The following is a 16,192-nucleotide window of genomic DNA, read 5'->3' on the forward strand; positions in this document are numbered from 1 at the left end:
GACTACCTTATTTTAAATATGCAAGTAATATGAAACTAAAATAGGAAAAGAAAGATGTACCAAAGCAGTGTGTGAATTTTAAACTGATTTGTATCATTTCACACCAGACTAACGTAAAGAAATTTTTTAAATTTAATAAGTTGTTGCTCTTTATAAACTAACGAAAGTCCTATGTTAAAAGTTTAAGTATTTATTAGGAAAAACCCCTCTAATTTCATATTGCTCACCAGACAATAACACATAAATAAAAGTTTGTTTTTTAATAGCCAAAAATGATTTATTTAACCTGAAATTACTAATATTCATACTGTCTAACTAAATGCAAATACAAAAAGGGCAAAATATTTTACAGGGGCACCTGGGTGGCTCAGTCAGTCAAGCGTCTGCTTTCAGCTCATGTCCTGGGATTGAGCCCCACATCGGGCTCCCTGAGTGCTCAGCGGGGAGTCTGCTTCTCCCTCTCCCTCTCCCTCTGCCCCTCTGCCTGCTCGTGCTCTGTCACTCTCTCACTCAAATAAATAAATAAAATCTAAAAATAAAAATAAAATAATATATATGTGTGTGTGTGTGTGTATATATATATATATATATGCGCACACACACACATATATATGTTCTATAAAAAAGGGGTGCCTGGGTGGTTCAGTTGATTAAGCATCTTTTTCTTTTTTCTTTTTCCCAAGTAGGCTCAATGTCCAGTGTGGAGCCTCATGCAGGGCTTGAATTCATGACCCTGAGATCAAGACCTGAGATGAGATCAAGAGTTGGATGCTTAACCAACTGAATCACCTAGGTGCTCTGTAAGCATCCGACTCTTAAAAAAAAAAAAAAAAAAGAAGAAGAAGAAGAAAAAAGTATTTTATAAAAAAGAAGACTCTAAGTCCATCTCTAAATAACATACAAAGTAATCATTTTAAATATACTTTTCTGGGACTAAGCATAGGTCTTTCCTTTATTGGTGAAAAAAGAAAAAACCCTTATAAATAAATTTATAAAATAAATTCAACTTTAAAACCAGCAAAATTGGCACAACTCCAGGATATACAGCATATGCTATTTTATGTAGAGAAACACAATAGAAGGAAAAAAAAAAAACCATAATAAAAGAAACTTACCTACTTCTTCTTCTTCATCATTAGATATTATATTATATAGTGTGTCCAAAGCATAACCTATTATTTCAGAATCCGAACTGGAAAAAAGAAATTATTACACTTACACACTGTTAGTTAGAGTGTAAACTGTTATGATCATTTTTAGACAGTTATTTAGGAAGACAGTATAAAATATTAATTTAAAATCTATGCTAAGAAAGTAGCAGAGTAGCAACTTAAAGAATGTATAAAGGTTACTTATAATAGTGGAAGATTAGAAGCAACCTAAATGGGTAATATTAAAAAAAAGTATAGCAGCAATGAAAAACAGTATTTTTAAAGAATGTTTAATGACATGGTAATTAAAACACCCTTGATAAAATGCCAGTAGAAAATAGTTAAATATAAAAATTAATGTACAGAATGACCCCATTTAGCAAAAAATACATCTACATTCCTGTGTGTGTCTATATACACTTTTTAAAAACTTATAAATTTTTTAAAGTAAATTCAACTTTAAAACCAGCAAAGTTAGTATAACCCAGGTAATTTTATGGGTGTTTATGTTTGTATAAATGTTTTATGATATTTATATATATAATATAATATAATATATTAAATATTATATATATATATATATTTAACAGTGTTATCCCTGGTTGGACTACTAGAATTTGTTTCCCTGCTCTATACTTTATTTTCTAAAAACAAACAAACACACAAACAAAACAAAAAACTTATGGTAAAAATAATACTATTTATAAAATCAGGGAGTTATGAGATTATAGTTGTTGACAGACAAATTTTGGTTTTTTTTTTTTTAAGATTTAATTTATTTATTTGAGAGATAGAGGGAGAAAGAGAGAGAGAGAGCACAAGTAGGGAAAGGGGCAGAGGGAGAAGCAGGCTTTCCACCAAGCAGGGAGCCGGATGCAGGGCTTGATCCCAGGACCCTGAGATCATGACCTGAGCTGAAGGCAGATGCTTAACCGATTGAGCCATGCAGGTGGCCCTAGGTATTCTTGATATAAACGTTAAGAAATAGATTTTTAAAAACATTTACTGCACATTTACTATGTGCCAGGCACCATGCTTGGAAGTAGGGTGTACCATTAGCCCGTGAATGTATGAACTTATAATTGTATCACGTAAGAGCTGCTTGGTATTTTATCGTGCCTCTTAGACAACAAAGCTAAGCTTCTATAAGCCTTCTTGTGTTTCATTCCCTTTCTTGTGCTAAATTAAATTCCCTTTCCATTTGCCTCTGATATATTTTTTTAAAGACTTTATTTATTAATTTGACAGAGAGAGACAGCCAATGAGAGAGGGAACACAAGCAGGGGGAGTGGGAGAGGAAGCAGCAGGCTCCTAGTGGAGGAGCCTGATGTGGGGCTCGATCCCAGAACACTGGGATCACGCCCTGAGCCGAAGGCAGACGCTTAACGACTGCACCACCCAGGCGCCCCTGCCTCTGATATTTATTGCTTTCTGTTTTCAAAGTGTTCTGAGTTATTTTTTTTCTAACTTCAAGGAATGCAAAGAAAGGTCTGTATTCTGTAGCCATCTCCTTCCATGTCTCATCTTCATTAGTGTTTGTTTGCTTTGTTGTTGTCGTTAAGTAAACTCTTTGCCCAACCTTGGGCTCGAACTCATGACCCCAGAGATCAAGAGTCGCATGCTCTACAGACTGAGCCAGCCAGGCGCCCCTCTTCCTTACTGTTTCATGCTTCTTCTCCTGGCCTTTCCAACTAACACTCTCAGAATGCTTCTACTGAATCCCCTTCATTCTTGGCTGCATCACAAAGAGCTCTGTTCCCTTTCTTTTCTTTTTCTTTTCTTTTAAAGATTTTATTTATTTATTTAACAGAGAGAGAGAGACAGCCAGCGAGAGAGGGAACACAAGTAGGGGGAGTGGGAGAGGAAGAAGCAGACTCCCAGTGGAGGAGCCTGATGTGGGGCTCGATCCCAGAACGCCAGGATCACGCCCTGAGCCGAAGGCAGACGCTTAAACGACTGAGCCACCCACGCACCCCTCTGTTCCCTATCTTGACATAGCCTGAAACTCTCCATCTGTCTGTGGGTCTGCTTCTTTTATAGTCATATTGAGGAGAGACTGCTCATTTTCTTAAGACCTACACTCAGAGCCTGAAAGTTGTCTAATTTCTGTTTCCAAAACATGACACCTAGATAGTCATTTTAAAAACTGAGATATAATTTGTATTCCATAAAGTTCACCCTTTTAAAGTATACATTTCAGTGGCTTTAGTATATTCACAGAGTTGTGCAACCATCACCACTACGTAAATCCAGAATATTTTCTTTTTGCTTTTTTTTTAAAGCTTTAATTTTTTTAATATTTTTAAAAGATTTTATTTATTTGTCAGACAGAAAGAGAGAGCACATAAGCAGGGAGAGCTGCAGGCAGAGGGAGAAGCAGTCTCCCCGCTGAGCAAGAAGTCCAATGTGAGACTTGATCCCAGCATCCTGGGATCATGTCCTGGCCCAAAGGCAGACACTTAACTGACTGAGCCACCCAGGTGTCCCTAAAGCTTTTATTTTTAAGCCATCTCTACACCCAACATAGGGCTTGAACTCACAACCCTGAGATCAAGAGTTGCAAGCTCCACTGACTGAGCCAGCCAGGCGCCCCAAAATCTAGAACATTTTCATCACATCAAAAGAAATCCTGTATCCATTAGTTATCATTCCCTATACCCTCCTCCCCCCAGTGCCTGGCAAGCACTAATCTACTCTCTGTGTCTACAGATTTTGGGAGGTTTTTTTGGGGGGGGAGGGGCACAGGGAGAGAGAGAAGAGAGAGAATCTTAAGCAGGCTCTATGCGCAGCACAAGCCCAACGCAGGGCTTGATTTCACAACTCTGAGATTATGACCTGAGCCACTTAACCGCCTGAGCCACCCAGGCGCCCCTGTGTCTATAGGTCTGACTATTTGGAACACTTCATATAAATGGAATCATGTAATATGTGGCTTTTGTGTCTGGCTTCTTTCACTTAGAACAGTATTTCAGGGTTCATCCATGTTGCAACATGTATTAGCATTTCATCCTTTATGGCTCAATAGTCCATTGAAGGGATATACCTCCTTTTGTTACCCATTTGTCAGCTGATGGACATTGGGGCTATTTTCATTTATTGGCTATTATGAATAAAGCTGCTATGAATTTTCATGTATTAGTTTTTGTGTGAACATTTTTTATACATAAGAATGAAACCGTCAGGTCATGTGGTAACTCCATGTTTAACTTTTTGAGGAACTGCTATATTTCCAGAGGCTATACCATTTTATATTCCCACCCGCAGTGTTTGAAGGTACAGTTTCTCCTCAGCAATATTTGTTATTGTCCTCTTTTTTTCCCTTAACAGCCATCCTCGTGAGTGCAACTTGGTGTCTCACTTGGTTTTGATTTGCGTTTCCTTAATGACTATTTTGAACATCTTTTCATGTGCTTATTGACCATCTGTATACTTTTTTTGGAGAAATTTGTATTCAAATCTTTTGCCTGTTTTGGTGTGTTTTTTTTTTAGATTTTATTTATTTATTTGAGAGAGAAAGAGAGAGAGCACAAGCGGGGAGGAGAGGGAGAGGCAGGCTCCCCGCAAGCAGGCAGCCTGACGCAGGGCCCAATCCCAGGACCATGACCCGAACCAAAGGCAGACGCTCAACGGACTGAGTCACCCAGGCACCCATTTGCCTGTTTCTAATTGGATTACTTACCTTTTCATTGTTGAATTGTATATGTATTCTGGACATAAGTCCCTTATCAGATATATGATTTGCATATACTCTCTCTCATTCTTTGGGTTGTCTTTTTACTTTCTTGATAGGGTCCTTTGAAGCATAAAAGTTTTTCATTTTGACAAAGTCCAGTTTATCTGTTTTGTCTTTTCTTGCTTACGCTTTTGGTGTCCTATATAAGTAACCATTACCTAAGCCAAGGTTTTGACGATTTATGCCTGTGTTTCTCCTAAGGGCTTTATAGCTTTAGCGCTTACATTTAGGTCTTTATCCCTTTTGACCTAATTTTTGTGTATGGTGTGAAGTGAATACTTAGTTGTCCCAGCACTATTTGTTGAAGAAATTTTCTCCATTGAATGGTCTTTTCATCCTTGCCAAAAATCAGTTCAAATGTATGTTAGGCTTTATTTCTAGCCTTTTTATTTTGTTGATCTATATATCTGTCCTTATGCCAGTGCCACAAAGTCTTGTTTACTATCATTTTGTGCTAAGTATTTAAAACCAGGAAATATGAGCCCTTCGACTTTGTTCTTTTTCAAGGTAGTTTGGGATCTATTCTGGATCCTATGCATTCCCATACAAATTTGACAATCAGCTTGTTAATTTCGGCAAAAATGGCAACTAGGATTTTTATAGTGATTGTATGAATCTATAAATCAAGTTGGGATACACTACCATCTTAATAATATTCCTTCTTTCTGTCCATGAACACAGAATGTCTTTTCATTTCTTTGAGTCTCGGGTAATTTCTTTCAATAATGTGTTGCGGTTTCCAGTGTACAATTCTTGTACTTTTTTAGTAAAATTTATTCCAAAGTATTTTAATTTTTATGTTACTTAAATGGAATTGTTTTCTTAATTCTGTTAACTGTTCATTGCTAGTGTATCGAAATATAATTGGTTTTTTTATATTGAGCTTGTAACCTTCAACTTTGCTGAATTTATTAGTTCTGATTGTTTTTTCCTAAGGATTTTCTATATACAAGATCATATCATCTGTGAGTATGTGTAATTTTACTTCTTCCTTTCCAATCTGTATACCTTTTATTTTGCTTCCTTGCCCAATTGCTTTAGCTAGAACTTCCATTTCAGTGTTGGATAGAGGTGGCTAGAGGGAACACTGTGATCTTGTACCTGATCTTACATGGAAAGCATTCAGTTTTTCACCATTGCATCTGGTGTTCTGGATTTTCATAGATTCTCTTTATCATTTTGAGGAAATTTCTTTCTATTCCCAGTTCCTTAATACTCTCTTAAAAGATGTTCCTCATGGGGGCGCCTGGGTAGCGCAGTCGTTAAAGCGTCTGCCTTCGGCTCAGGGCGTGATCCCGGCGTTCCGGGATCGAGTCCCACATCGGGCTCCTCTGCTGGGAGCCTGCTTCTTCCTCTCTCACTCGCTTGCTGTGTTCCCTCTCTCGCTGGCTGTCTCTCTGTCACATAAATAAATAAAATCTTTAAAAAAAAAAAAAAAAAAAAAAAAAGATGTTCCTCAAAATTTCTCAAAAACAAAATGACAAACAGTATTTTTTATAAGTAATTATTTTTAAAGCCTACTTCGAGATTTACATCTGGTTGTGATCCACTTTGTCCATCATCTTCGCTTTATCACTCCTAATCACTTCTTCATATTCACTGAATCTTTGTGTCCTGTGTCTCACTCTTACTTTCCACTCTACATGCCATCACCATCCATCATGCTTTCAAAATTTATCTACCCGGACGCCTGGGTGGCTTGGTTGGTTAAGCGTCTGCCTTTGGCTCAGGTCATGATCCCGCGGTCCTGAGATCGAGTTCCGCATTAGGCTCTCCGCTCAGCGGGGAGCCTGCTTCTCCCTCTCCCTCTGTGTTCTCTTTCTCTCTAATAAATAAATTAAATATTTTAAAAAAAGAATATCTACACATTCATTTTCAGCTGTGCACTTAAAGTGACAAAAAAGGTCACTTTACATAACAGGTAAGCGTTCCATTTTCCATACTGAGATGTTAGTCATTTCATTACTAACTTCCTAAGACTCAGTGAGAAAAGGTGTACATGGAATAAAAAAGAAACATTATAGATTATATGTACGTATCATCATCGCACTGAAGTTCTTTGATCTAGGGTCCATTTTCTCTAACCTGGAATATTACGTAAAGCAGATGACTAACTTTAGTTTACTGTAATTGTTTTCAACTGATGCTATAACAGATTACCACAAGCTTAGCAGCTTCAACAATACAAATATCTGATCTTAAAGTTCTGGAAGTCAGAAGTCCGAAATGGGTCTCCCTGCACCAACATCAAGGTCTCAGCAGGGCTCCCTTCCTTTCTATAGGCTCTAGGGGAAAATCTGTTTCTGTGCCTTTTGCAGTTCTCTAGAGGCCCCCTTCCTCCATCTTTGAAGCCAGCAATGACAGGTCGAGATCTTTCATATCACCTCATTCTGACCTCCTCTTTTGCATTCCTGTTCCACGTTTAAGAAACCTTGGGATTACACTGGGCCCACCGGGATAATGTAGGATAATCTCTCCATCTCAAAGTCCTTAATCACATCTGCAAAGTCCCTTTTGCCCTCTAAGGTAACATTCATAGGTTGTGGTAATAAGGATTTGAACATCCTTGGGGGGCTATTATTCTGCCTACCACAGTTATTTACTATGATGTCAATAAAACAGATAATCCTAACACATCCAATGCATTTATTTAAATACATTAGAATTATTTGGTTTTGAAAAGGTAGACAATGTGGGTTGTACTGTCTGAGAAGAGGAAAGGTCCTAATTGGTAAGAACAAGCAGTTGGGCATTGCTGAAATATAACTGAAAAAGAGACTCTGAAGTTAGACAGGCAAGACCTTTAAAAAAAAGCTTATATGCTTTGCTTTAAGAACTTAAGACTTCAGGGGTGTCTGGGTGCCTCAATCAGTGGGGCGTCTGTCTTGGGCTCAGGTCATGATCCCAGGGTCTGATCCTAGGGTCCTGGGATTGAGTCCTGAGCTGGGCTCCCTGCTCAGCAGGTAGTATGCTTCTCCCTCTCCCTCTGCCCCTCCCCCGGCTGTGCTCTCTCTGTTTCTCTCAAACAAATAAAATCTTAAAACAAAAAAAGAACTTAGACTTCACATTGCACTGAGCTGCTGAAATGCATTAACTAAAAAAAGATTTATACATCAGACTTATAACGCACAGCCTGAATGGAGGGACAGAAAGATCAGGGGCAAAGAATACACTTTGGAGGTAGTGGTGGTTTTAAACTATGTTCAAAAACTCTTTGATACAGATCCCTTCAAGGGATGGAACCTATTCTCCTCCACTTAGGTGTATGCTGTATTTATTAACTTGCTTCTAATAAACAGAATGTGGTAGAATTGCTGGTATGTGACTTGTGAGCCTAAGTCCTAAAAGGCCTTGTGGCTTTCTCTTTGCTGTCTCTAGGATTGCTTGTTCTGGGAGAAGCCAGTTACCATATCATAAGGATGTTCAAGCAGCCTAGTAGAGCAACACGGTAAGGTAATGAAGCCTCCTGCCATCAGCGAGGTCAGTGAGCCATTTTGGAAACAGATCTTCTCAATCGAGCCTTCAGACGACTGCAGTCCTGGCTGAAATCTTGACTGCAACTTCATGAGAGACTGAGCCAGAACCACCTAGCTAAGTCACTGCTGAATTTCTGATCTACAGGAAGTGTGAGGTAATAAATAAATATTATTTCAAGCTATGAAGTTTTGAAATAATTTGTTATACAGCGAAAGTAATAATAATAATAAAGATAATTAATACAGTGGCTCTGAAAATGGTTTCAGTCACTGATACTAAGCCAGAACTAAAGATTAACAAGGAAAGGAAATTGGGAGAAATTCATGGATTCCAGCTGGTTTTTGGTCTAGATGAGCATAATGGGTTAAGGAGAGGGTAAGTTCAGCACGAATCCTATAGTTTCTTGCTTGAATGGAAAGGCGCTAGCAACTAGGTTGGACTTGGGTCAAAAGGCAGTTGAAGGAGATGGTGGGATGAAGGAGTTAGGAGCAGGAAAACGAGATAAATTAACTCTTGAACATTCTGAATTTGAGATATCTTTGAGAAATCTTGATATGGTAGAAATATCCATTGAGCAGTTAAAGGTTGTAATATATATTTAATCAGAGGTAAGATGTTTGAAAGCTATCCATGCACAGTTGTTAATTAAAACCAAAGATGCAGGACATCTGGGTGGCATGGTCAGTTAAGCGCCTGACTCTTGGTTTTGGCTCAGGTGGTGACCTTGGGATCCTGAGACAGAGCCCTGCATCGGGCTCTGGGCTGAGCATGAAGTCTGCTTGAGAATCTGCCTCCTTCTCCCTCTGCCCCTCCCTCCCGCATGTGTGCTCACTCTGTGAAATAAATAAATACATCTTAAAAAAAAAAAAAAAAAAGACACAGATAAAATCTCTTAAAGAGAAACTGAAAGAGATAAAAATAGGCTGAGTGACCTTTGTCTTAGGACATGCTCAGATTTAACACTTCACTCTATTAGTCCAGTTTATTTCTCCAAAAAAGCAAGTCTGGATAACCGACATACAATAATATGCATATTATATTATAGAATAGTATATTACAGTACATCTACGTGAACATCAAAACATCCAATTGCCCAATTCAAACCCCAAATCTTCAGTTTTTAATGAGAAGTCACTTCACTTCATTTTTATATAATGGAAAGATTTCAACCCCTGAGATTATGTCTGTCTTAATGCTTAGCACAGTGGTTTGCACCCTGTGTCCAGTATTTATTGAAACAACTGACAATAAAAACTTAATAAACTTAATAAGTTAATCATTTCTAGAACAGTGACTCTAAAACAAATTAATTAAAATTGCAAGAAAAATTAGGGAGAAAAATCATTAAGAGACTTACCGATCTGTTTGTAATACATGGATAAGATGTTCCATAGCTTGTATACCCACTTCCAAGCGGTATTTCTGCATAAAAGAAAAATGTTGTTAAAGTAATTAATGTCTAGCTTAATAAACTTAGTAAGTGATAAAGCATTACTGACCTTAGATAATGATTTGAGAGCACGCACAGCATTTCTTCGATCGTCTAGTAAAGTAGATGAAGCCACTCTGTCACAAAGCTTTTGAATCTGTCATGGAAAAATGAAATAGCATTAATGGAATCCAAAAAACAAAAAAGAAACATGCAGTTCCCCCTTAAATTTATACCATCTAATTTTGAAAAAAAAAAATCAACAAATGGGATGCCATGGAAATGGTCTTTCACAAATCTAAATAACTATTTAGGTGGTTTTATAATCTTATTTCAGAGAAACAGATTTTTCACAGACTCCTGAAAAAGTGGTGGAAGAGAAGTTAAATAAGTCATATAAGTTGAGGAATTAAGAGAAATCATTAGTAGAATCAGAACTTTCCAAACATTCCATTTACAACTGTTTGAGCCAAGAGGGAAGCAGGGTTATGGTAGAAGATGGGAAGTTATTTAAAAAAAAATTTAGGGATGCCTGGGTGGCTCAGTTGATTAAGTGTCTGCTTTCAGCCCAGGTCATGATCCCAGGGTCCTGGGATCAAGCCCCACATCGGGCTCCCTGCTCACAGGGAGGCTGCTCCTCCCTTTCCCTCTGCCTACCGCTCCCTCTGCTTACACTCTCTCTCTCTCTGTCAAATAAATAAATAAAATCTTTTAAAAAATTAAATAAAATAGAAAAAATTTTTAAATACTTGTTTACATTAAAACTTCACCCTAATGTTTCTACGAAGTATTTGAACAAGAAAAGCAAGAACTGATATATCAAAAATTTTAAGTGTGCCTCAAGATCTATAAAGATGAAATGCTTCTATTATAAAACCTTTTAATAAATTTGCAGGAATTGAAAGTTCAAGCTGAATTTTAAAATAAACCTTCTGGCATTATTTACAATAGAAACAAACTGGAAACAACTGTCCACCAAAAGAAGAAAAACTAAATAAATTGTAGTACGTTCTTTGGTAGAATACTATGCAACTATTCAAAACAATTAACTGTACTAATGGGAAAATACTATGATAATAAACAGTGGGGGAAAAAAGAAAAGCATGCTGTAAAACTAGATCTAAATTATGAGCCCAAGTACCAAAAGCAAAAGTATCAAACTATGTATGTAAAATTGCATTTAAAAAATTCTGCAGGGGCGCGTGGGTAACTTAGTTGATTAAGACTCCAACTCTTGATTTCGGCTCAGGTCACAATCTCAGGTCATGAGATGGAGCCCTGCATCAGGCTCCATGCTGACCAGGAAGTCTGCTTGAGATTCTCTCTCGGGACACCAGGGTGGCTTGGTTGGTTAAGTGTCTGCCTTTGGCTGGGGTCATGGTCTCGGGGTCCTGGGACTGAGTCCCGAATCCGGTTCTTTTCTCAGAGGGGGGCCTGCTTCTCCCTCTGCCTGCCCTTGCTTGTGCTTTCTCTCAAATAAATAAATAAAATCTTAAATAAAAAAATTCTCTTTCTCTGCCCTCCCACCTCCACATCCCTTGCCCCCTCCCCTCTGCTCTCTCTCAAAAAAATAGAAATTAAAAAAAAAATTGTAACAGATATAAGAATTAACTGCATGTCTTAAATTTTAAAAAAAAAAAAAACGAAAAGATAAGCCACAGACTGGATGCAAATATTTGGCTTTTTCAAAGATTTTATTTATTTGAGAGTGAAAGCAAGAGAGAGCGTGCGCGCGCGCACACACACACACACACACACACACAAGCGGGGGGGGGGGGAGCAGAGGGAGAGAGAAGCAGAATCCCTGCTGAGCAGGGAGGCCGATGTTGGGGCTCAGTGCAGATGCTTAATCAACTGAGCCACCCAGGCACTCTGGATGAAAATATTTGAAAACATCTGATAAAGAACAGTTTTTAAAACCATGATACTCAGGTCCTTTAAAGTTCTAACAGCTACTATTTTAGGTTATCATTCACTCTTTAGTGACAGTTCTTACTAAGAGTCTAAAAATAATACTTTGGCATATCACTCACACTTTTGCACCCTATGTATCTGAATTAGTGGTGTTTAAATACATATAGTGTGTTCCAAATTATGTTCTGCAGACTTCTAGTGTCCCAGAAGATATTAATAGATTTCTAATGATCACAGAAGCAGCAGGAAACACAAGGTTATACAAAATTAAATAGGTTTCTGCACTGCAGGATTTCTAAGTCTTTACTATGCTGATTTGCATTTCTTCATACTGCAGATATAGTATGATAACCAAGCCTAGCTTTACTTTTTGATTTTATTTATTCTAACTGCTCACATTTAGAAATTATTCTACCTTAAGTTGCATTTACTTTCATAATAATTACACTGACTTTCCAAAATGCAAACAATACAACTTTCTCTTTATTAAACTGGTTGATCTGTTTCTACCACGATTTTTTTTCTTTCTTTCCTTTTCTTTCTTTTTTTTTTTTTTTTTTTAACCATTAGGAAAATTACATAATTATCTCTTGAAAACATGATGCTTGTTACTCTCAGCTTCTGGAATTTCTTAGGCCAAAAATAGTGTTCCTAAGTATGACTAATTTCCTCTGCTTGGGTCTTGTACAAGTTTTTTCTAGGTAGTTTATAACTGATAGTATGAATAGGAAATCGTTTATAGGCATTTTCTGCTTTCTCCTAGCCCCAAACCTCAAGCACTGGTTCTAGATCTATAATTCCCATCTCCCATGGAGTACTGAGTCCCAGTACCATGCAGGGCTTGAACTTCACCCTCAGGCTCAGTCTCATCTCTGGTTAGTGTATATAAAGATTTGTGTCAAAATATGATCTTCCACGTCTAGAAACTCTTCAATTATTTGTTGAATGTGGACACTTGAAATCTACTTGATGCTGATGGAGAAACTTAGCTTTAGGAATATTGGCGCAAGATGATGGTAATCCTAGAGTTTGGGGGTTTGCTTTTTTTTATTTTCAGTCCTTTCTGTGTTCCAAATATGCTAATATTTGAGCCTTGTTAATTTTTTAAAAAAGCTTTCAAATACACACAAAGATAATCTCAGTTGTTATTAAGATGAATAGAAGTTAATGGGGCGCCTGGGTGGCTCAGTCATTAAGCATCTGCCTTCGGCTCGGGTCATGATCCCAGGGTCCTGGGGTCAAGCCCCACATCAGGCTCCATGCTCAGTGGGAAGCCTGCTTCTCCCTCTCCCACTCCCCCTGCTCATGTTCCCTCTCTCCCTGTCTCTCTCTCTGTCAAATAAATAAATAAAATCTTAAAAAAAAAAAAGATAAATACAAGTTAAAATAGCAATGAGATTATTTTTACTTACCAAAGATTAAAATTATAGTACCAAATACAAATACTATATGATTTCATTTTTATAAAAAAACAGGCAAAACTAATCTGTGCTATTAGAAGTCAGAATAGTGGGGGCGCCTGGGTGGCATAGCGGTTGGGCGTCTGCCTTCGGCTCAGGGCGTGATCCCGGCATTATGGGATCGAGCCCCACATCAGGCTCCTCCGCTATGAGCCTGCTTCTTCTACCCCTGCTTGTGTTCCCTCTCTCGCTGGCTGTCTCTATCTGTCAAATAAATAAATAAAATCTTAAAAAAAAAAAAAAAAGAAGTCAGAATAGTGGTTATTCATGGAGCTAGGCAGTGACTGAATAGGAGCACAAAGGTGACTTTGGGTTCTGGTAATGTTCTCTTCCGATCTGGGTGCCGGTTACATAGGTGTGTTCAGGTTTACATGCATACTTTTCTATATATACTTTAATAAAATGATTTTTATTTCTTTTTTAAGATTTGATTTTGAAGCAATTTCTACACCCAATGTGGAGCTTAAACTCACAAGCCTGAGATGAAGAGTCACACGCTCTATGGACTGAGCTAGCTAGGCGCCCCAACAAAATGATTTTTTAAACAGAACAACTGCGTCACCTAGATGGCTCAGTTGGTTAAGTGCCCGACTCTTGATTTCAGCTCAGGTTGTGATCTCAGGTTGTGAGAACAAGCCCCTCACTCAGTGTGGAGTAGGTTTGAGATTCTCTCTCTTCCTCTGCCCCTCCCCCTGCTCACACGCTCTCTCTCTAAATAAATGAATAAAATCTTAAAAAAAAAATACAACAACTACCTACAGTAGGCAAGGACACAGATTAACTTGTTTATATTCTATCATGGGGAAAGTAACCTAAAAAAGTGGCAATTTGGCAAAAGCTATTAGAACTTAAAATGTTCATACCCTTTTTTTAACCAGGCATTCCTACGTCTAGGAATTTACCCTTTAAAACACCCCCACAATTACACAATGTTTTATACTAGGATGTTCTTTGTAGCAGTACTTTTAATAGCTAAAAAAGAAATGCAGCTTCCACCACATAAGAATATAAGAAGTCTGAAACCTGGTACCCTGATATCAGACTTCCAGCCTCCAGAACTGTGAGCAATAAATTTCTGCAATTTATTGGGAAAAAAAGTTGGGGGGGGATATAAAGATTCATCCATCAAGCAGAGAACAGTTAATTAACATACAGTACACATAGACTATGTGGCTGATTACATGAATGAAGTAGATCCATTTTTACTATATGAAAAGATGTCCAAGATACATTAAGTGGGAAAAAAAAAAAGAAAAAGAAAATTATAAGCAGAATGTTTAGCGTTAGTTCATTTAGGTTTAAAATAATACCATTAATAGGGGCGCCTAGGTGGCTCAGTCGGTTAAGCGTCTGCTTTCAGCTCGGCATGATCCCGGAGCCCCAGAATCGAGTCCCACATAGGGGCTCCCTGTTCAGCCGGGAGTCTGCTCCTCCCTCTGCCCCTCACCCTGCTGTTGTGCCCTCTCTCTCACTCTCAAATAAATAAAATAAAAAAAATAAAAGTTTAAAAAATATACATATATACCATTAATAAACAATGTGAATATGTATAGAAAAAATTAAGACTGTACCATATTGTCTTTTGTAGACTACTGGAAATGTTCATTTTTTTACATTATTTCTCATGTTTGAATTCTGATAAAACAGGTATTACCTTTATAAACAAAAAAGAATAATGGAGTAAAATGAAATGATTTATGTTTTATTGGAATTTCTAGGCTATTTTCATGGCTGACTGAATTCATCTTTTAAAGATGCTATTCAAAATACTATGAAATCAGGTCTTAACTGATAAAAATAAGCTACCATAATAAAAAAATACCAATTGATTCTCTGTTGCTTATATAGTCCAAATTTTTTAAACTAGAATGTACAGTTATCATTCAGTCAATACATACACATTGAGTACACATGTATTTGCTGTTGCACTAACCAAAATAAGATATGGTCTCTGGCCACACAACAAGCTTGAACAGGAAGACAGTCACATAAACAAGGTGTAATAACAAGTTAAAGATACGTAAGTATGTACTGAATAAAGCTGGGGCACAAAAGAAAATGTAGTCAATTCTACCTGAAAGTGAAACTGCTACAGACTGAGTTTATGTCCCCCCAAAATGCAAATTTAGAAATCCTAACCCCTAATGTGATGGTATTAGGAGAGGGGATGTTGGGAAAGTGATGAGGTAATGAGGGTGGAACCCTCATGAATGGGATTTATGCAATTATAAAAGAAACCCCAGAAAGTTCCCTCACCCCTTCTGCCAAGTGAGGACACAGTGAGAAGATGGTCATGTATGAACCAGAATGCAGGCCCTCAGCAGACACAGAATCTACCAATGCCTTGATCTTGGACCTCCCAGACTCCAGAACTGTGAGAAATAAATGTCTGTTGTTTAAGCCACCCACACTGTGGTATTTTTGTTATAGCAGCCCAAACAGATTAAGACAGATACTGCTTAAGAATGGTGTATAAGGGGATGCCTGAGTGGTTCAGTCAGGTTAAGTGTCTACCTTTGGCCCAGATCATGATCCCAGAGTCCTGGGATCCAGTCCCAAATCCGGCTCCTTGCTCAGCAGGGAGCCTGCTTCGCCCTCTGCCTGCTCTGCCTGCCACTCTCCTGCTTGTGCTCTTTCTCTCCTCTGACAGATAAATAAATAAAATCTTAACAACAACCACCAAAGAATGGTATATAAAGGATGCCATGCTTGAGTCAAGAATTAGAGGATAAGTAGTTCATCAGACAATATGGGGAAGGAATTTCAGGCACAGAAAATTACTTCTTTATAACTGCATATTTTAATGTATAAAATAGCATTTCATATTCACAATAACAAAACTGGTCTAATTTGAGTTTTTTAATTTTATACATTTATGAACCAAAAAAAGTAATTTTTATATCACACACATACAAATATATATATTTGTTCTACTAATATAAGACACCAAAGGAGACTTTCTAAAATATGAAAACTTTCTCTTTTACAATAATTCGCCATTTCTGGGAATGATGACCCACCTAAAATA

General features: G+C 37.7%; 1 protein-coding gene across 2 annotated transcripts in view; it reads right to left on the reverse strand.

The window, feature by feature from the left end:
* Positions 1 to 16,192, reverse strand: part of USO1 (USO1 vesicle transport factor) — an 87,569-nt gene that overhangs the window by 54,433 nt on the left and 16,944 nt on the right. For both annotated transcript variants that reach the window (XM_045789711.2, XM_045789693.2), the window contains exons 2-4: positions 9,861 to 9,947; positions 9,719 to 9,783; positions 1,116 to 1,192 (exon numbers count right to left, since the gene is read on the reverse strand). In XM_045789711.2, coding sequence (XP_045645667.1) covers positions 1,116 to 1,192; positions 9,719 to 9,783; positions 9,861 to 9,947 — 229 coding nt within the window. The remainder of the gene's footprint in view (positions 1 to 1,115; positions 1,193 to 9,718; positions 9,784 to 9,860; positions 9,948 to 16,192) is intronic.

Source organism: Ursus americanus, chromosome 8, assembly GCF_024610735.1.
Source record: "Ursus americanus isolate L20-20 chromosome 8, mUrsAme1.1.p, whole genome shotgun sequence".
In the NCBI taxonomy this organism is placed as follows: Eukaryota; Metazoa; Chordata; class Mammalia; order Carnivora; family Ursidae; genus Ursus; species Ursus americanus.